We start from the raw sequence: 20,696 nt of genomic DNA, 5'->3' as shown, positions 1-20,696 counted from the left end.
GCTGGAGAGGCCCCTGGTGGAGCGGGCTGTTCCCCCCTCCTGTCCCCCTCCCCGATGCTTGGGAAACTGACCAAACACCACAGCAAATATGCAAATATACCAAAACTTCTAGACTGTTACTTAGATAATGCCTACATCCTCTTTCCCTGCTCATTCAGCTTCAAACAGCTCTGTTAAATATTACATGCCACACCTTTAACACCTTCAGCAACCCTTTTAACACTTCCTTTATCTTTCTCCAGACTGTACTTTTCTAATACCAGCACCAAAGGCTCAGTCAGAGTCCAACTTAATTCCATACCTTTTCCCTCCAAGATACTGAAACAACATATCAATATAGCATATTTCATCCCATTTTCCTTCTTTCCTCCTTCTTCCGCTCCAGATATTCCTATTCGAAGTGGCCAGCCTGGCCACACTTAAAACATCTTATCAAAGCCTGTCCCTGCCAGGATTCGGGTCACAACACAGGCAGCCTTCTTTGCCTGCCATTCCTTCATCTCTCTTCCTCTCCTTTCCATCCTGGCCCTGACTCCCCCTGAAGATTTTCTTCATCTTTCTCCAACCCTCTGCCTCACTACCTGCTGCACTGTCAATACCATTAGTTTCGATCTCTTTTTTTTTTTTTTTTTCCTTCTTATCTCCCCTCCAGACACACACCTCCAGGGCCTCCCGCAGGAGGGTCCCCCAGTGACTGTTCACTACATTCCCCCACCTTCTGAAGCATTTTCTGCGTATTTTGCCAGGCTTTAATCACACAATGAACTTTCAAGAGCCCTTGGGATACTGGGTCATCAGGTCTCATCCCCAAGTACTTTCTCATTCTGACCCCAAGTCTCTCATATGATTTCTGTGTTGCACACTATTATTATTCCAGCCAGGATTGGCAAGTGGGTATTTCTGCCCTGCCGCTATTACCCCTGGTCCTGGAGGATGAGCTCTTTCCCATTCTTGTATAGCAGCTCTCCTCCTGATCATTCCCATTTCTTTCCCTGTAAACAACATACTTATAGACAAAATTCCCTCCCCCAAGAGTATAATTAAGGTCATAGGAACTGGTCTAATTGTTCAACTAGGCTGTTGGGGTCCTCGAATAAAGACTTCCTCTCCTTCTTAAAAGTCCTAACCTCTCTGCTGGTAAGGAGGAGGGGGTAGTTCACCTAAGAGTATACACAGTTAGTGTTAGTACTGTTAGTATCAGGGAAGGCAAAATTCTCAATATATCTTCTACCTTGTTCTAATTCTTGCCAGAGCCTAGAGTATGATCCTTCTTTAGGGACAGTGTTAACTCCAGTCCCTGTCTCCCTTCCTGGAGTGACTGCTGCTGCCACCAGTTCAATATTAAGATTATAGGAAGCATAACTTGGCTCCTTCTCTAAAAAAAGGAATCTTATTGTTTACACATAAATTTAAAGCCTGAATTTTCATCAGACCCGTATTTTGGCCAAAATACTGCTGTTTCCTTAATTGGTTCTTTTGTCCAGACTGATACACAATATTTAACCTTTTTTTTTTTAAAATTATTTTTCTTTTACAATCCCTCTAATTTTGGGATTATGTTTCCAATTTCTTATCATTCTTCAGGAAGAACTATTAGTAGGCACTCCCCCAGGGATATCTCCCTGTCCCCTGGAACTCATATTTTCCCATTTTTCCTAACCCTCGCCAGTATGTGCTACAGAATTTTCCCTTCTGCAGTGTACCACACACCAACGTACTGAAAGATGGGGATGTACCGCCAAGCACTTCCCCGTGCCAGCGTTACCGCACACCTGAGTTTACCAGATTCCCTGGTGTACTTCCAAGCACTTCCCCGTGCAAGGATTACTGTACACCAGATTCCCCTGGTGTAGTGCCAGCACTTCCCTGTGCAAGGGCTTACCATACAGCAGATCACCCGACCCCCAAGGCAATACTTAATATTTCTTACCTTGGTCTGTGCACAGAGTTACCGGATCGATTCTTAAAAACCCAGAGTGCCTACCTTCTTCCTTTCCCCACTACTTCACGGATCCTGCCTCTTTAACCAGTCTCGGGGCCTCTGTCAGCTTTCCGCAGAACCGCCACCGTCGATGCACAGGACCGCTGAAATCAGCGGGGCATGCCTTCCTGCTGCTGCGGCGGTGGGGCTCCCCAGTAGGTGACTGGATCCCGGACGAGCCCCCAAATTGTGAGAAACACTCCGTAGCCAATAACTTAGGCTCAGGCGAGGATCTCAGTGAAGTAGTAATTTATTCGCGATTGCAATGGCGGGCGCCCCACAAGCAGGAGAGAGCGCATCTACTAGTTCCAAAACACAGTTTATATACCTTTTGATGGCAGGACCCTCCCCTGTTTCCCCACTGAGTGGGTAATCCAGATTCACAATCTATCTGATGCTTCACAAACAATGCATGGCCTTCAGTTGCCGGCCTGTTAAATTTCAAATTTCTTTTGACATTTTTACTGCTTGAAGTGGTAATGTTTCTTCACTTACCTGACTTGACTTGACACCGTGATTTTCACCTAATTGTCCTAAGGAGTCTGATTGTCTGCATTTTACAAGGTCGCCTGCTAAACTTTCTTATCACTGTAAGCATATCTCAGTACCACATTCCCTCCTTCTAAACAATGTAACTCTGCAAAAACAACATTTCTATTCCCACATGTGTATATATAAAGTAGCCTTATGTATTTGAATTTTCAACTCTTTTTTTTAGATATTAACATTGTGATAGCTCTATATTCAACTTTGCATTGTTTAAATTTCATCTTTCTGTCTTTCAGTTGTTAACAAGATGCAGGTTAAAGGCTGCTGTTTAAATGCTACATAGTGTTGGCACAGTCTTTTTAAATTAAAAAGCACAATGGTAATGGCAAGTGCGGGAATGGTAGTTAATGGGACCTCTTGTCCTAATTTCCTTAAACCTCATTCCAATTTGGATTGTGGGGTAGCTGGCTGACCTACTTGTACCTCAGTCAAGCATTACTTTAAAATGGCATAAAAAGCTTTCCTACCCCTGAAAAGGGGCAGAAGCATAGAAAAAACTAGCCTGAGATTAGTTGAGTAAATTGTGTGTTTGTGCACATTTTTGTGTTTGGAGGTTTTACATTTGAATGACTTGTGTGTTTGAGAGCTATTCAAGGACAGCTAAAGTGTATCCAGATCTCTGGAAATTGTAGGGCTGGCTGGCTCCTTTTTTCTAAACTCCTAATGAGATTAGTAAAATGGTTAGAACTGAAGAAAAACTTTCAGTTTCCTGTTTGCCTAACCTTGAGTTTATCTGCCTGTTTTAACGCGTCATGTTTTGTATGCTGAAAACTTCAGATTTTCAGTGGCATCAGTGTTAAAAATGGGTTTGTGTACTGTATGTGACAGAAACAAAACCAAAAAACTAGAAGCAAATTTAGTTATGTGTGTATTTATCTTGTCAAATTATGTGCACAAGGCTATAAAAAATGAGATCAGTGACCTTCAGAGTGATACTTCCAGGTAGCTTAGACCTATGGATTTAGTACATAGTAACACTTTAATGTTGCTTACATAAAGGAGCAAGTTTGTATTATATTTATTAAAAAAAAAATCAAGGTGTTTGAGAGGGTTATTTAATTCTACTAGGTCAGCAATCCCGTGTTGTGTGGATTATTGAGTTGGGTAAAGGTCTCCTGTCCTTGTTGCAGTAATTACCTTTTGAGGATCAGAAAATTAAATTGCCTAGGAACATGGGAGTCCTGGCTAAAGTTTACCTCAGATTCACTGAGCCGAAAATCTGGTTAAACAGAATTCAAGTGTTTCTCTTTTCAGTGGCCGTGTTAATGAAACTAAGTAGCAAGCAACCTTCTTTTCCACCTTAATACAAACAAACAGGTAAATGACCCTGGCTGTTCTTTAGAAGCCAGAATCAGTTTGCTTTAAAATCGGAATTAATCTTATTTAATATGAAATATGAAACACAGTCACATGTTCACTTGTACTGTTACAGTAAATGATTGACTCTGAAATACATGAACAGTTTTTTTGTTGTTCTTGAAGGAATAAGTTGTTATTTAATTTCCTGGAAAGAAGGATAGTCAGAGCTGTCTATGCCTGTGCTTGTTTTATTTCTACACTTATGAACTGCATTCTGCAGAGGTCTGTAATTTCTGTTCCAGTTCCAGAAATGATATGACACTGGCAATGTGATATATAAAGTTTCTGACAGGGATCACAGCTGAGAATGTTGCTTTCAGGTTGTAGGGCTATCTTCATTAGAAGTTCTTACATTGCTAGAATAGTTACATTGCTACTTAACTAGCCTTGAGCATATCTTGAGAATTGAGGAGTGTCGTATGGTAATTTGTCCTGCCTTTTGTCTGCAGCCATTATCCTCTCAGGGCTATAGCCCTGAGAGGATAATGGCTGCAGAAACATTGCTAATAATTGAAGCTACTATTTAGAGCTGTTTTACAGCTCTGAACTAAGTCAGCAGTTATGGGGATGGTTATTTTATTTCTGCGTTAGTAGAAAGGGTCCTAAGGTACAGTTCTGTACCTTTTTTTCAAGGAACCACCATGAGCTATACTAGCAAAAGATTACTGGTGTTATAGGATATTTCTATCACTGTACATGTGTTAAGTAGCTGTCCTAATAATCTGTTTTGTCTAAGAGAGAGTAATAATCCCAAAAGGCCACAAAGAGTTTTGTGTGGACATGTGATGCCTCTACAGTGTTTTAAGTTAAGTATGAGTGCATTCATATCTCAGAAACTGAGATATTTGACTAGGTTTTGGAGTCTTTTCTCCTCTTCCATCTTCAGCAATGTCCTTCTGAGATCTGCTTTCTCTATTACTTTTTCCATGGCAAAAAAAACATTGCTTTTTGTTTTCCAGTTGTCTTCATTTTACTTGATTTATTTACATCTCAAAAAAAAAAAAAAAAAAAGACAGCAGAGTTAACTACTTGAAGAGTGCACATGTTCATCTAGGTCCATCAGTGCAACTAGCTTCCCCTGCCCCGATCAGTCTTACTAGGTTCTGCCAAGCACAATAAGGTCTCTGTAAGACTAACAGAAGGTACAGTATGCTGACACGTTGTTAATACACTTATTTACAGTTTCTGTTTTCTTGTCATTGGAAAGGCACATCTGTTAGTCTTAGGGCTGAATTTGGTTCAAATGAGGTCTCTGAGTTAGTTTTCTCTTGATGTAAAGAATAGTAGCTGCTTTACTTAACATAACCTTCAGATTCAGGAAGAGTAGCATGTTTGACCTTAATCCTAGGATTTAGACCTGCCTTTATTTAATATGTGTCAGTATTTCATTAATTACTATTACAGTCCCATATTTCTGGAGATGGAAAAATACAGCTTTTGACTATGGAACACAGAAACAACAGAGTTGCTTCCTAAGCAACGCATCTGAAAAATATGCCTACATGTTTCACTGATATATTTAAAAACTGTTTTTCACTTAATGCAGTTGTATGATTAAAAATACCTTCCTTTAATATGGCCTACTAGTGGTCTATTTTGGAGATTATAGGAAAGATGAATATTTATCTTCACTGCAGTACATAAACATCAGAAACGTGTGAGTGAAAACCCTGCATTGGTTTGAGTGCTGCAGTGTGAAAAAAATGACCTTAGCGACAAGGTTTTCAGCAGCCAGCAGGAAATGATGAAATGTGCTGTGAGAGAATTGCTTGTGGAAGTGGAGGTCAGGCAAAGCTGTGCAGGTACTGCAGCTCCCTGTGCAGTTGTGCTGCTGAGCTCCATATTTGGAAAAATGCAAGTGAGTTAAGACACGGCTTTTAAGGTAAGTATTTTGCTTGCTAATTTAACAGTTGCTTTTTTTCCTGCCAAATATTTACTGTGCTGCTCAATAGAAGAAATGAAAGTATTTTTGGCCAAATGAATGTGATCTTTTGGTAAAGATTGTAACATTTGTCAAATATGAGAGGGTTTGTTTGGTCATGGCTGAAACGATGGTTCTTAGTGTCTGAAACACAAATATCCTTCTAGTAGCCATTATTGTATTACTTCTATATACTTCTGTGAGATTTTCTATTTAAGTACAGCAGTGTACATGTTTTGTGGTACTTGTGTGGTCAGATAAGCAGCATGGCACCTTTTTATCTTTAGATCAAAGATCTGAAGCTTTGATATCTGAGGCAGCGCTTCCTAATATTCTGTTTTGCTTCTTAATTGTATGCCATTTTAGAATGGTTGTATATATGTCACTTTCCTCTGCAGCTACTTTGTCAGTACAGCTGTGAATGCTGTTTCACATTTTCTCTATTGGAAAATGAATCACTGCAAGCCTCTTTCTCAGTTTCTCTGCACTATCCTTTTTGCACTACTGTCAAATTCTTGTTTTTTGTGTGGTAGAATGAACTAAGTATTAAATATGTGGGTTGTAAATACTTCCACTTTGTTGAAATCAGTTTTCATTATGAAGAATGTACTAGCCATCTAGTTCCACTAGCTAAAGGGTTAAATAATTTAAGTGTCTGGCAACTTTTAAGATTTCTTGCAAACTACCAGTGTTTTCCAAGTGTAATTTGCAAGGTGAAGGCATGTGGTCTTCTGCCCCCTTCTTGCTTCTTGGAAACATACCTAAAGGCATATTTGTCTCATTTTCAGTTAGACGAACAGGGTGTCAGATATTAAGGTTTATTTCATTTTTGGAGACCTTGGGAGGGCATGTTAGTTAGTGGGTAATGTCACAGAAACTGCAAAAGTGAACATTAGAAAAAGGTGCAGACTTCTATTCAAACAGTTTTTTTTTTCTGCAGTTTAATGTCTTAATCACTCAGGTTAAATAATAATAACTTCTGATTTAAAGTTTACAATAGATACAGTATTTAATCTTTCAAATTATTTAAAATGTTATACTGTTATGAGTTCCTCAGGTGGTTTCCTGCAAAATATACTGAAAGCCAATTTTATTGTGCTTTTTTTTCTGTTGTTAAGAAAGCATTAATATATCTATTTAGAATGGGATTTTTTTCTATCACAAGTCAGTGTTGCAGGGTTTAAAACCTAAAAATGCAAGTGCTTTGTGACCAAAAAATCAGCTGTTAAATTGCTCTCTTATGTTGCTTCTCTTCTGTGCATCTCAACAGAAATAGGAGCATGATTATTTTTAATGTGTTATGGTTAGTTTCTGTATTTAAGGTCTGTGAAGGATACTATTCAAGGATGCTTTTTACTGTTTTTTTGTGTTTTTTTTTTTTGTTACTTTCCCTCACTAGCTAAAGAATCTGCAGGTAGTATTCAGTACACATCGGAGTAGCACACCTCTAAAGTCTTTTTGAAAATTAAATACTGATTAGAGCCAGGATTAGTCAGTTTGTGTGAAAAACAGTGTAACAAAGTGTTCATCTCAGTCATTTTGGAACAATCACCTGAGATGCTCTTTTAAAAACATTTAGCTCAATTACAATACTTGTATTCAAAAATCTGTTATTTAACAGTACTTCCTTTTCTGTTTTTAAGAACAGTCAGTATAGAAAATAGTCAGTCTGAAAACCTGGGGAGAAAATTTGAGGAATGGTTGTCTCCCTTCAACAGTTACTGATTAATATACAATGACTATAGTAAGATGATGCGTTTTCATCCTCCAGTGGGATTAAATGAAATAGCTGAAAAAAATACTTTTAAAAATAGTACCTATATCCTCTGTGAACTTCAGGGTATGTTTTCTAAAAGGTATACTTCAAAGGCTTTTTAGCAGGCATGCTTCTGAGTTCTTAACAGTGGTAATGATGCTCTTAGTGTTTTATTCCCCTCGGTATAAATATTGACACTAATTAAATAAACACTAGAAACTGGAGTTGCTTTGCTTCAATGTTATAGTTCAAAAATCCAGATATTAGGCAAGTTAAACTTTGACTAATTTGCTTTTGACTTTATCTTAGATGAATATCTGAAGTTTTTGAAAGCACTGGGAACAATGCATTTCATATAACCTTCATTTTGTGTTACTCGTTTGTATGCTGTTGACAGGATCTGTGGCAACTGCATTTACACACTTGTCATAATTTTGTTGTATATGTAATTTTCTAACACTGTATTGCAGTTCATACAGTAACATTTAAGCCTGTAAAAAGTCAAATGTTCTTCAACAGTTCTTGTTTTAAAGGATGTCTGAATATGTAAGAGGGATTTAGATTTTGCAGTACATCCTAAAGGACAGGAAATATTTTTGGAAAGACTTCAGATCTTTTAGGCAGTCTTTTTTCTTTTTTAATTATGTTTCTTGTTTTAGGAGATCCTGAGATTTCTTTATTAAGAAGAATATTTGAGGAGATTAGAATACAGTACTCATGTTATCATGCTCATTTCTCTTCATGATGTAGTAGGGATTAGGATTTGTTTACGTTTCTTTTCTTAATATTATTTGAACTTAATGTTGTTAGGTTCAAAAATGCTAGTTTCCATTTCTGAAGACTATAAAATAGCATGTATGATCCTTGGTATATTTATCCTTTCCATCATTTAAAATTTTTAACTAAATTTAACAATGCTCCTGCATTAGAGAACTGCTTAATCCACCTCTTTCAGACTTAATGTTTTGTAGTAGCGTACATTTAAAAAAAAAAAAAAAAAAGCAAATTTTCTTTATCAAATACAATGGCAGTGTATTATACAAATCTTTCATCAGCCTTGGGTATTTTAACACTAAAACTTAGGGATGGATTCTGTGCAACTTGCTGCTTAGGTTTCAAAGCAAAAACTTTTAGTATTGGCATGCAGTAGGTCCTAATGGTTGGCATACTGGAGGGGCATTTTAACAGCAGTATCCAGCTTTGACCAGAGCATTGTAAATGCAGGTGCAGTTTGTCTCTGCAGAACTGGAGATTTATTTTTTTTCCTAGCATGGTTTATTGTGGTTACTTCACCATCTGTTACATTTACAGCTAAGCAAAAAAGTATGATAGAAATACGTTAAGTTTTTAAGTAAATCCAAATCTTCTAGAAATCCCTGCACAGCTGTTTATCAACTTTGTCCTTGGCCAGTATAGCTGTGCCAGTTAAAGCTTGGAGTTTTGTGGTGTTAATGACTTCCTGCACTCATAGTCTGTTTCAATTAAAATTGGTAACCTCTGTGTAATCTCTGAAGGTGGTTTATAGCCTTATCAGTTGAAAGAAAAAATGCACAATAAAAATAATCCCTCAGGTTGAGAGGGAAAAAAATACATTTTTTCCTGGTCCCTTATTTTGCTGTGTAAGTCATCCTGGCTAGTTGTAAAAATGCAGAGGGAGGATATGCTGGCAGCATGTAGGAGTTAGTAATGACGAATAGGTGTTGATTATGAAAACAAACAAAACTGACATGTCCAATAGCAAATTAAGGGGATGATTGCTAGTTCTCAGACAACTGCATCGCTATGCCATTGCTCATGTCTGCAGTAAAGGCATGTGATTACAAGAGAGTATTCCCAGAGGGGCTTGAAGGGTTCAATTTTATTGTCTTTGAACAGAAAAACAGACAAACAGTGGCTCATAACTTGGGTCTATCTTCTCAAGAGTTCTTGAGTGAGATAATACTTATTATACATGTATGAAACCTCCTGGTGTGGCTGAAGATGTGTGGCTGTTGTCTCGCACTTCAGAGACACGCTTCTGCACTCTGTGTATTACTCAAAGATGATCACACTTAAACAGTAAGTCTAAGTTTCATTTATTTAAGGGAATATTCAAGCAAGGAAATATGGAAATAAGGAAATATTCAAACTTAATAAAATACAATGATCAAAATAGCTGTTCTTCTTCCTTAAATTATACATTGTAAAATGTATACATCATAAAATATTAGTCACACAGGGTTGGATGTGCCTGGAGAGTCTAAGTTGACATAGTCCTATGAGCATAGCTGGATTTTGTTTCAAGATGTGTTAAGTATCAAGGCAATTCTGACTGCTTTAGTGATCTTTTGATGTGTGCTAGAAATGAACCAAATATTTATTCATTGCTTGACTATTAAGGCAGTGAGCTAATGCTATTTTCAGTTGTTTTTTGTTGCATGTTAAAAATGTAACATTTAATGAATGTGGATAGTGGTGAATATATACAGCAGTGAGGAAGTTGTCTTGAAGCAAGTTCTTGACTCCTTGCGGTTTGTTTCTTTTTTTTTTTTTTTTTCTTTCAGTTTTATTTCTTACTTAATTAGCATTTAACAGCAGCATCTGATCCTTGGCTGGGGCCAGGGCAGTGGGGGACCCAGCAGTAACCATGTACCTGCTGAAACGCCTTTCCTCTGCCACCCTCTGCTTTGGCTGCAGGTGGGTGCCTCTCCTCCTCCTCCTCCTTTTTCTCTTTCCTTCACAGTTCTTCTGTGGTATCAGGGGATGGCTGGCCATGGTTTTTGGACTGCCTGCGGCTGCTCAAGAGGTGCCTGTCTTTCTCCTGCATGGGGTCACGCAAGCAGTCCCCACTTGGGTCCCACCTCTTAGGTGCAATGCAGACATGTAAGGAATACCTTGTTACTCAAAGTTGTGAATGACTACCGCAAGCTAGTAGCTTCTGTACTGGTTAATCTTTCTTGATAACTGGAGAATAAATGTCTAGGTGGCAAAATACTTGGTTATTCAAACTGGAAATGAAAAGAATAAATACTGCTCAGAGTTGCAGGGGAGTGTGTGCAGTACTGATCATACTGGTGGGCGTTTCTTAGATTCCTTGCCTCAGTGCTCAGGATATGGGATTCACCAAACAGGTTGCTGTCATCTTTCAAAAACTCATTTAATGTCTGGCTCTGCTGACTTACGTACATACAATCTGAATTCCACTGGAAGTAGTGATTCAATTGCCTTTTACAGACTCTTTTCTGGTATTTGTGCTGTAGTTGCTTTTTGGAGGAAACAAAGGAATTTTCTTAAAAATGAAATAGGGTGCTATTCTTCTGCTTTTATAGATTGGAGAATAAGAATTAACCCAAAGTTGTTGACTTGAGACTCTAGCTTCAAAAGTCTGAGGCCTAACTTCTATTAATAACGTGCACTTGCATCTACTGATTGCAGTTAGAAGAGTTCACAGCACTGAGTAGTAGTGAACAACCTTGGTTTGATGCATCCAGGTGTTAAAACTCCTTCATGTCACTTAAATGCATAAACCAACCCCACCCCCTCCATAGTTAACTTGTCTTATTCATTTATGGACTTCTCAATGTTGGTAGCTGTGTTTCTAACAGGTTTTGTTATATAAGTTTATAGTTTTTCTATTTTTCTGTCCATGTAAACCATCCACAAATTGCAACCCCGAAGAAATCAGGAGCTCTCATAGAACAAATTGGTTGGACGAAATAAAATAGGAAGGAATGTATAAATTGTTTTATTTAACCATGAAATACAAGGTAGAGTTTTTGTAAAGCATATCTGTGGTAGCTACACGTAGTAGAAAAGCATGATGGTTTAGCACTTCAATCACGGGACGTTTGTTTCTGTACAATGAAGTTCTGTTTTCTTGCTATTCTGTATGGAACAACCCTCAGATTTCAATGAGTAATAAGGAAAAATACCATAGCTGAAAGTTCTTATGAGCAGCTAATCCAAGTTGAGTTGTGTCCTTATTTGTGTTTCACTTGCTAGTCATCACACTTGGAATGCTGCTGAGTCAGATCTAGAGTGACAAGCCACCCTATACATCCAAAAAGAAGTTTAAAGAGGAATGTGAACAGGTGCATTTCCCTTCTAGAGACTGGTCTTTGAGCTTGCTTCTAAAGAGTCCTTAAAGAAAACACAAGGACAACATAAGTAGTTGGTTTCCTATTATTTTTTTCTTCCATCTCACCAAGACAGTTAAATACCAAGATAAAGTGGGCGGAGTGCTCATGCAGTCTCTGTCCTCCCCAGTTTTCAAGACTGTATAAAGCTCTGAGCAATCTGGTCTAATCTCATAGCTGACCCTTCTGAATGATCCTGTCATCCTCTTACTCTGAAACTTTCTTGGTTGTGGACTAATTTGTCACCTGGACTATTCGCCTATTGCCTTACTTTAAAGCAGCCTATCACAAGTGAAACAATAACTGGAGGGAGAATCATTGCTGTGTGGGCACTGAAAACTTGTGATAGTTCTTTCCATTCTGGAAACGGTTAAGCTCTTGAAATGAGGCATGAAAAGTGTTGTCTCCAGTCTGTTATCTGGATTGTGCATTTTGGGAAGTGTTGATCAGGTTTGCAGGACAAGGCTGGGGTGTTGCCTTCAGGTTTCAAGTACCTGAAATACTGTTTTATCTGCAGACATCCTTCATGTTAGGATATCGGACTCAAAATCTAGTATGTCTTTCTGTAGGTTTCAGGTAAGCAGCACCAAGACCTTATTTTTTTTAAATCCTTTTCAATTGCAGTGAGGTTTCTAATCAAAATAGACATCTTCTGAGGGGTTCTGAACATTAAAATCTTACCTTTCAACAAACAGTCCTACGTGACTGACAGTAAGAGATCATGAAAAATTCATCTGTTTTGGGGGTCTCAGAGATAAACTGAAGAATGCCTTTATGCATTTTTTCCATCTTTCTGTTGGAAAACACCTTAAGAGAGGCTTTGGAATCGACTGGATTATTGTAACATCTTAAGTCTGCATTTGTTGCATGGGTTTTTGCAAGTTGTGTGATGTGTTAATCTCTACCACCTGACACCTTGAAGAAAAGGAGTAAAAACAAGTATTTTTAATGCGAGTGAAGGAACCATTTTTGAGTTTTGTAAATTGTTTTCAAGGTAACAACATCACAGCCAACATCTTGAGCGCAGAAGCAGCATATTCAGATGATGTGTGCAGTTTCCGAAGGTCTGCTTGCCCACCATTAATATTTTCTAAAATTCTCATGAGTCTTATCCTTCAGGATATTTATAGCAAATCTTTTCACATTGGAGGGCACTAGCAGTAGAGAAGAAATTCAAGAACTTTAGCGTGTAGTTCTGCTAGAATGTTCCCTAAAGAGGAGGCTCATTTGTTTATTGGTGTGTTTCCTTGTGTTGTGCAAGATTAATGTGTCCTAATTTTAAAAATATTGCTCAAAAATCACTAAGTTGAGAAATACAAGCCTTGCTTGTCTGTACCATTTCTGTAGTTACTGTAGTGTTTACTACTTATTATCCAGTTACTCTATTCCATTGCAATTCTTGGTTTATTTTTAGCCTATATAAATTCTCTTACCCAATGTGTTCTGGGCCTGTTTATGACAAAAGACAGCAAGGGCTATGAGCTGGTAAGGCCTTTTCCATGCTGCTTCATGTTTGGTTGTTTGTGTCTGTGGTGACGCAGGTAAAAGCTTGCTTAAGATCTTTGGACCTCATGATTAGTAATGTATTAAGAATTTGTTTATTAATGGAAATTCGTAAATTCTTTGGCACGAGGAAAGAAAATATCCTGACAAGTATGAAAGTTAAAAGATTTGTGTTGGCCAAAAGTATGTTAAGGAGCAGGCGCAGAGCACGGTTGGGAGCTTATTTCTGTTCAGTGAAGGCCTTTAATATGCTTTTGAGGAAAGTGAGACTTGGCACCTTTGCCTTCTCTAACTGGCAGCCATCTTGCCATGCTACTCCTTCCATCATTTTTAAATCAATTTATCATTTCAGGCACACATTAAAGAAGAGCAGAGATGAAGATGCACATTTCTTACCTGCCTCAGGACAGCAGGGAGCTGGGTGGGTGTGACACAAACTGATATACCTGCTCAAGAAAATGTTATTTTTGGGCTCTGTAATGGCCCCTTTCATTTGCTGAGCTGGCTGGCCAGTCGGTGTGGAGGTTGGCAGAACCATCAGAGCACTGGGCTACCATTTGTGCAGGGAGTAGTTGAGGGACAAGAAAAAGTCAGCCTAGGTACTCCCAAAGAGGGCCTGGAGCCATGGAGGAAGATAAAGGTTGGAGTGCTTAAAGCAGAATGGTTGTGGGATATACGGGAACTGGGTGTGTGCACCCTGCTATCTTAGGGATTTACCAGCTCTGCTGCTTACAGCCTTGCTGACCAAAGAACCCCCAACTTCATGTAAGCTGTGTGTGGAGGATCTGTGCAGAAGCAATCTCTTTGATCTTACTGATCTGAATTGCCTGGATTTTATGCTGTCAGCCTTAGTTGTTCCAAGGCTTACACCTTGATTTCCAGAGTCTTCCATTTAACTATAAAAAGTAACTGCCTTTAATTGTGAAACCCCTGCAAATATGTTTGAAGGATGGGAGAACCAAACCCTAACAAAAAATGTGCTTAAGAACTGGCTGCCATAATAATTCTATTGCATGAGAGTAGCATGACTCATAGAGCTTGATGTTATATCTCAGTATTCAGTTTATTTTTAAGTAGTGCTGTATAAATAGTGTTTTTCTGTCCCAGTTGTTGCTATGACTTCATAATATTTCCCTAAATGCGCTTGCTCATACTTTCTCACAGCCTAGTATTTGGCATATGAAAACCGTAAATATATCAGAATTTCCTGAGTACTGATTATTTCCATGCTTCTTTGGAAAAATGATAGCTTGTGTGGAGGAATAAAATTGTGTGATAGCTTGTGTGGAGGAATAAAATTTCTAAAAAATAAAAAATCCCCACAACCTGTTCCTTCATTTAAGAAAATGTTCCTCTGTTTCAGGTTTTTCCAATTTTTCTGTGTAGCTTTCCAGATTAAACTTCCCAGTGCCAGTACAGCCTAGGCTGTTTTATTAAAGGTAAGCTGACACTGTATTGTTACTTCAGGATATTTTCACTTTGTCTTTTTCTGTAGCTGGAGGGGGAAATATTAATTATAAATATATATATATATATATATATATTATTTTTTTTGGGGGGGTGGTGGTGATGGTGTCTTTATTCTGTGAAACTTGTCTTTGTGTTTATACTCTGGCATGAAGTTTTCTTTTTCTGAGACATTGAAGTCTACAACTGTCTGCCTGATCTCTCTCAAATGATAGCAAACACTTTGGTTTAAAGATCTTCTTATGACAGCTGTAGAAAAACAGCCATAACCTGCCTGAGAACCTTTGGAACCTTGTTTCCTTGCATTCTGCATAGCATTCCTGGGACACTGCTTCATTCACTGAGGCTTTCAGAGTAATGTGAGTGTTTCTGCTGCCTTAATGGGAAGATAGCAAGAGGAGACAAATGGCTGCAAAAATAGCTAGCAATGATTATTGATCTAGCAAGTTGTCTTTAAATTCTGTCTCCCTTTGATCAGATAAAAAAAAAAAAATAAAAAAAAATCAGGAGTTATGCTTAAAGGTACCTCTGCATATTCATATTTTTGTGAAAACTATAAAGCAAACAAACTATTGGAAAAAGCTGTTTAATGTCAAACTTTTTTTTTTTTTTTTGAGTTTATCCAACTACTTGCAAGTTTATATCACTCTTGTACCCTTCTTGTGTTGCTTACAGCTATCTGGGAAAGGTTATTGGAAAACAGAAATGCATACACGTAATCTTTGCTTTCTTTACTGTAAGAATTGCAAGGGATGACATTTACCTGAAAAGAATAGGTTCCAATTGCATTTAGGCTACTAAGAAACTGATAATAAAAAATAGTGTTTTAATGCACCAGTTCCCTCTTGGTTCCATACAAGCACATATGGAAAAACCTTGGTAATTAGCAACCAGAGTAATGTGAAGATTGTTACACTAGCTTGTAAAACTATGTTGTGTCAATATATCATCTTTCTTCCATAGGCACAGAAAACCTTATTGTTTGTATATTTGAACTGTAATGACTGTTTATTGTAAGGAATTGTAAGCGAGCATTTCTGGTTTGTGGCCAGATGACTATGAACTTCTGTGACTATTTATGGAGAAAACGGGGTGTTTTTAAGAGAATAGCTGCTGTCACTTGCAGGATGCCTTGCCTTGTGGAACCCTTCCTGTATTTTTGACCAGCTTTTCAAAATAAAATCTAGAATAGGGACATCAATTTTTAGTCCTCAGTTCTGTGTTCAGTGTTAGGGCTATTTAAGCCTTCTGGGAATTAGATTATGTAAGTGAATTAAATGAAAAACTGTTCAGTAGAAGCTGCTTGTCTCTCCAGCCAGAGCAGTTCTCTGCCCTGTTTGTGATGCAATCGTCCAAAGAGCTGCCCATTTTAGTAGCTAGCTTCTGTCTTCTGACACAGACATTTTTGGAGTATCCAAGAAATGCGAATTCAGTGTTACCTTCCCTCCTCAGCCTGGAAGGTTTTCAGTTCTGTTTCTCCCAGCAGCATGTCTTAACCACTAAGATTGCAAGTTAAGCCAGGTTTGTAGGCACTTTTGAGGTGGCATTTTTGCAAAATTCACAGGGCAAAAGAAGGAGGGAGCTTCACCTTGTAGTTTATTTATTCCAGAAGGGGGGAGGGGAGGTATTGATTCCATTTTTTCACAGGTACCTCTAGCTGTAGTTGTAGGCAAGCTTGACAGGCGAACTCTAAGCAGAACTTGTTCAAGTGTCAGTAGAGGTAAGGCAGGGATTTTGCACGTATGTGTTGTGGGAGGGAGCTATTTCCTTCCTCCCCTATCTCTTGGCCTCCACCCTGCAAACTGCTTTTGTGGATGTAAGTGTTTGAATTTTTGCTTCAGTACTGTTTATGATGCTTATCTTAAATGTTAGCTTATGGTGAAAATAGGTTTTTATACACAGTGCTCTATAAACAGTCAGCCCCTTCCATGAAGATAGATGATGTTTTTCTTCCATAAAGGTGTGTCTATGTAAGTGAGAACACCGTAACTGTTAAAGAAATGACTTAATAAAGGTCAACATTTGGACTTACTTGCTTTCAGCAAAACAAACACTAAAATCAATGAAATAATATGATATGTAACAAATAAATAAAAAGCAATAAAACTAGGTGTGGGAGTTTCAACTTATAGGGAAAGTAATTGTCACCTTCAAGGAGACTTTCAGCCATGGGACCCATAACTTCTTAGTACACTTGGAATAGAAGAAATAATCATTGTACCATCATTTAGAATCAATTCTCTGCTTTAAAATCCATAGGGGAGTGTTGCCTAGAAAATATAAGCAGCTCAGTTAGTTAACTAGCCCAGTAAGAGGTCTAGTCACAGGTGAATGGGCAAAATAACTGGGTCTGTAAGGTTATTGTATGTACTAAGCCACTTGGGGAGAAGGCTGGCATTATCTCATGCAGTTTGAATTCAGCGGCTCCAAAGTTATCCCTTCAACTTTTTGCTTTACATTATTGCTGAGAGAGGAAGCTGTTTGCTTTTGTGGGAGCCTTTAGCTTTCAAGTAAATGATTGGAAATTAAGATTCTTATAGAAATTACACTTCTTTCTTCTGAAAATGTTTATTTTTAAATCTGCAATTGTTCTTGATCTTAAATATTTCCAGTGAGTTTCATGACATAACGTAGATTTCCAGTGAAAAAGGAATTGCAAGCAGTGAAGGTTATTGTACAGATATTAAAGGTCAGCTGATTGTCTCTTACAAAATACTTTGAAGTAGAATGCTTAACAAGTGAAGATCGTGCTGTTCAAACTTCTTAAAAAAAAAAAAAAAAAAAAGGAATTAAATGGTAGAAAATTATAAATTTAAAAGTTTGGTGATATTTGATAACTGGATTGAACAGTTTCTGGACAACACAAAACTCTTGGCTCTATCATGATATTTGTGTTGTAGAAAAATATTCTGTTGCAAAATGTACTTATTTACATACCCTCTGTGCTTACCTGTTGTTTTTATTTTGCACTCTTAGATATCCAAGAATCTAATGATACTTAATTTCTCCTCTAATTGATACCTGTTTCTCATTAATAATCTTCATAAATATTTTTTATCTTACAGATTCTGAAGGTGTTTGAGCTCTGAATACTTGGAAGCTCACCATACATAGAAATGTCTGGCTCATACGATGATTCTGTTGGAGTAGAAGTTTCTAGTGATAGCTTCTGGGAGGTAATCTGAGTATTTTATTCACAGTATTTTGATTTTATATCTTTACTCTTATTACAGATTTTTTTTTTTCACATTATAAATTGTGAAGAGAACTGCAGTATAAGATGTCAGTAGTTAGTGTGATCTACAGAAATAGCCTTCAGGGTAAAAGTGATGTTTTAGATTTTGTCCCAGTTCTGTCAAGGCTTTTTAACTGGCACAGACTTGGTCATCCATTTTGGTAGGATGTGCAGTTCAGAATTGAACCTTCATCTTTTTTTTTTTTTTATCCCTGAAGAGAGGTGGGTTGAGAGTTTTTAAAATTTCCAATGAAATTGAATGAACAATGGTAAATCTAAAGTAAATGGTTAAAAGCTATTGTAAGTGTACATAGCTTGAAATTTAAGCTACTGTGTGAGTTTCCTGTATCTTCTATTTGTGTCTGTGCAAGAATAAACTTATTTGAGGGAAGTTATCTTATGTTTATCTCAGTGTAAGAGCGTTCATGTGGAAGGATAATACAAAGCACATTGCAATTTCACGTTAATTTGTGCTGCCCAAGTCTGAAGAAGACTTTCAGATGTTATGGTAGCTTGATTAAGGTTTAATTAAAGAAGACAAACTTCATAAAGCACTTATCAAATGTTAATTGCAACAAACAAGTGACACAGCCAATTTGACAAAATTTGACAAAATTTGACACAGCTAATACCAACGTAACCAAAGGTCAGAATGTAGTCTAGGTGACCCATGTTTAGTAGGGCAAATTTCTATTATGTGACTGGGAGCTCTTTTGAGTTTATTTATAGCAAACAGAAATGGTTGGGGGGAAAAATGTCTGAACAGTTCTGTTACCGGAGATAGCAAAGTCAGACAGGTTGGTTTCCATGACCTAACATTATCATGTTTCCTTTTAAATTAAAGCTTTTCTAAGCCACCTACAACCTGTGGTGGTATGGGAGGGCAGAGGGTGTGTATTGCATTTTGATGCAAATTTCCTATTATTTCTCAATACAACATCTAAAAGGCCCATATAATGCCAGTGAAGTTTCTTTTTTTGAGTAGACAACTGTCATTTATTGGGAGACTTATTTACTGTTATGTTAAAAACGACTATTTGTTCTCTTTCTGAAAAGGTGGTTTCAAACATACTGGATTCTAAGTCTCGTAAATCCTTTTGTTGTAGGGGCACTCTGTAGTATGACTGCAGAGAGGGTGTGGGATTTCCAGTTGAATTTTGGATACCTCTAAATGGATATAGTCCTGAGCTACCTGATCTATCAGATGTGCTTTGAGCAGAGGGTTGGACTAAGTGACCTCCAGAGGTTCCATCCAACCTGAATTAGTCTGCATCTTTGTGACTGAGGAAACCTTTTGGACAGGCTTCCTTGGTAGAAATACTTCAAAGAAAGATATGGAGGTGCTCAGCAAAAAAGAATACTGGACTTCTCTGGTTGTTGTGAGTTGGCTATCCTGTAGCTGCCTGGAGAATGTAACTTCTGACTCGCTATTTTGTGCAAAACTGTTGTGTTCTGTTAAGTAACCAGGTCTCAAAGCATAGAAGATGTATCAATGGGAATTCTGTGAAGTAATATGATGTCTTGGTCAAAAGTGACCTTAAATCTTTAATATTAAAGACATATAGATGCTCAAAAATAGCAATTAGCCTAAGTTAGGACCTCTACAAAGCATAGCTTAAATGTATTTGACAATTACTACAGATAGGTTAAAAGCATTATTGATGTTAATGCTCTTAGTGGCTTATTTTATATCATAAACACTATCTAAATATATTAATTTGGTCTTTTCTATTTATTCTTTGTAAAAGGTCACAACCGCAGTCTGTTTTGTAAGTAATTTCAATAGGCTAACGTGTAATGTATGAGTATTTCTTGAAGTATCCTTAAATAAGAAAGAGTTAAACTTCAGTATTCCAATTGGTTTCTTTCCTTTATGATTAATTCATTGCTCTGCTCTTTCTCTTTTTTAATATAACTGCAAATGTTATGTTAAAATGGTCAAGAGGAAAAAAATTCAGATTGAATAGTTAACTTTTTTCTGAAATTGAGCGCATCAGGCTGAAAAAGCAGTATGTTCTAAGAGCTAACAAATATTGACTAGAACAAGTAGACAAGTTTTTCAAAGACGAAGGGTACATTCTTCCTCATAGCAAGCTTTTGGCAGTTTAGGAAAAAAATGTGGATAATTTTCATGATTTCTGGAGTTTTGAGTATTGAATTATGCAGGAAAGCATTATTTGCCTATTCTTCTGCTTTATGCTGTTAGACTTAAGACTTTGTCCGAAGAGTCTAGGTCTGACAAGTTTGGTTTTGGCTACAAATGCTGATATATTTATTTTTAAAAGATGGTTGTGTTCTTATTACAGATGTAAAGGCTTTGTCATTATTTTTGCAAAGTGACTAAAGGCTTGAAATGTCAATGTGTTGAAACTAAGTGGTATCTGAGGGATTTTTTTTTTTTTGAAACATGAAGGAGGCGATTAAAGTTTTATAGTTGGTTAGTGCTTGAAATATCACCACTGATGGTGTTTTTTGTTGTATTTTTTTAAAGCAAAGCAGAATACAAAGTTTTTGTTGTTGTTGCATACCAGGTTGTCATAAAATGCTGTATGTGTAGATGAAAGCACATAGTAGTTGTGCCTAGATGTCCATGTAACTACGTGGAGTATTGAAAATGTGTGATGTGACATCCCTGGCATTCTGCAGGGATGAAGCTCTTATGGATACACTCGAGATACTTTGAACTAACCGTGAAAAAGAGTGCTTTAATTATAAATAATGTGGTAGATCATTTTGTAGTAATGATCTGTAATACTATTAGTAATACTAAGCTATTAACAGGAAGGACTGACATGGTAGCAAATCCTGAC

At 37.4% G+C, this 20,696-nt stretch overlaps 2 protein-coding genes across 7 annotated transcripts in view; both read left to right on the top strand.

The window, feature by feature from the left end:
• TTLL1 (TTL family tubulin polyglutamylase complex subunit L1) overlaps positions 1-17,757 on the top strand; it is a 59,095-nt gene extending 41,338 nt beyond the window's left edge. The window contains exons 11-12 of one of the 2 annotated variants that reach the window (XR_014688335.1): positions 14,548-14,623; positions 17,717-17,757. The gene's annotated coding sequence lies outside the window, so the exon portion shown is untranslated. Of the gene's footprint in view, positions 1-13,536; positions 13,606-14,547; positions 14,624-17,716 lie in introns of those variants that run through there. The other variant, XR_014688336.1, reaches the window with a different exon arrangement.
• PACSIN2 (protein kinase C and casein kinase substrate in neurons 2) overlaps positions 1-20,696 on the top strand; it is a 74,467-nt gene that overhangs the window by 16,854 nt on the left and 36,917 nt on the right. For 3 of the 5 annotated variants that reach the window (XM_084505774.1, XM_084505773.1, XM_084505771.1), the window contains exons 2-3: positions 14,548-14,623; positions 17,717-17,827. The exons of 1 other annotated variant lie outside the window; for it this stretch is intronic. In XM_084505774.1, coding sequence (XP_084361900.1) covers positions 17,768-17,827 — 60 coding nt within the window. In that variant the 5' untranslated portion in view covers positions 14,548-14,623; positions 17,717-17,767. The remainder of the gene's footprint in view (positions 1-14,547; positions 14,624-17,716; positions 17,828-20,696) is intronic. One more of the 5 variants, XM_084505772.1, reaches the window with a different exon arrangement.

This window comes from Aythya ferina, assembly GCF_964211825.1.
Source record: "Aythya ferina genome assembly, chromosome: 1".
Lineage (NCBI taxonomy): Eukaryota > Metazoa > Chordata > Aves > Anseriformes > Anatidae > Aythya > Aythya ferina.
Note: the sequence above shows the minus strand (reverse complement) of the source record. Positions and strands in the feature narration are given on the sequence as shown.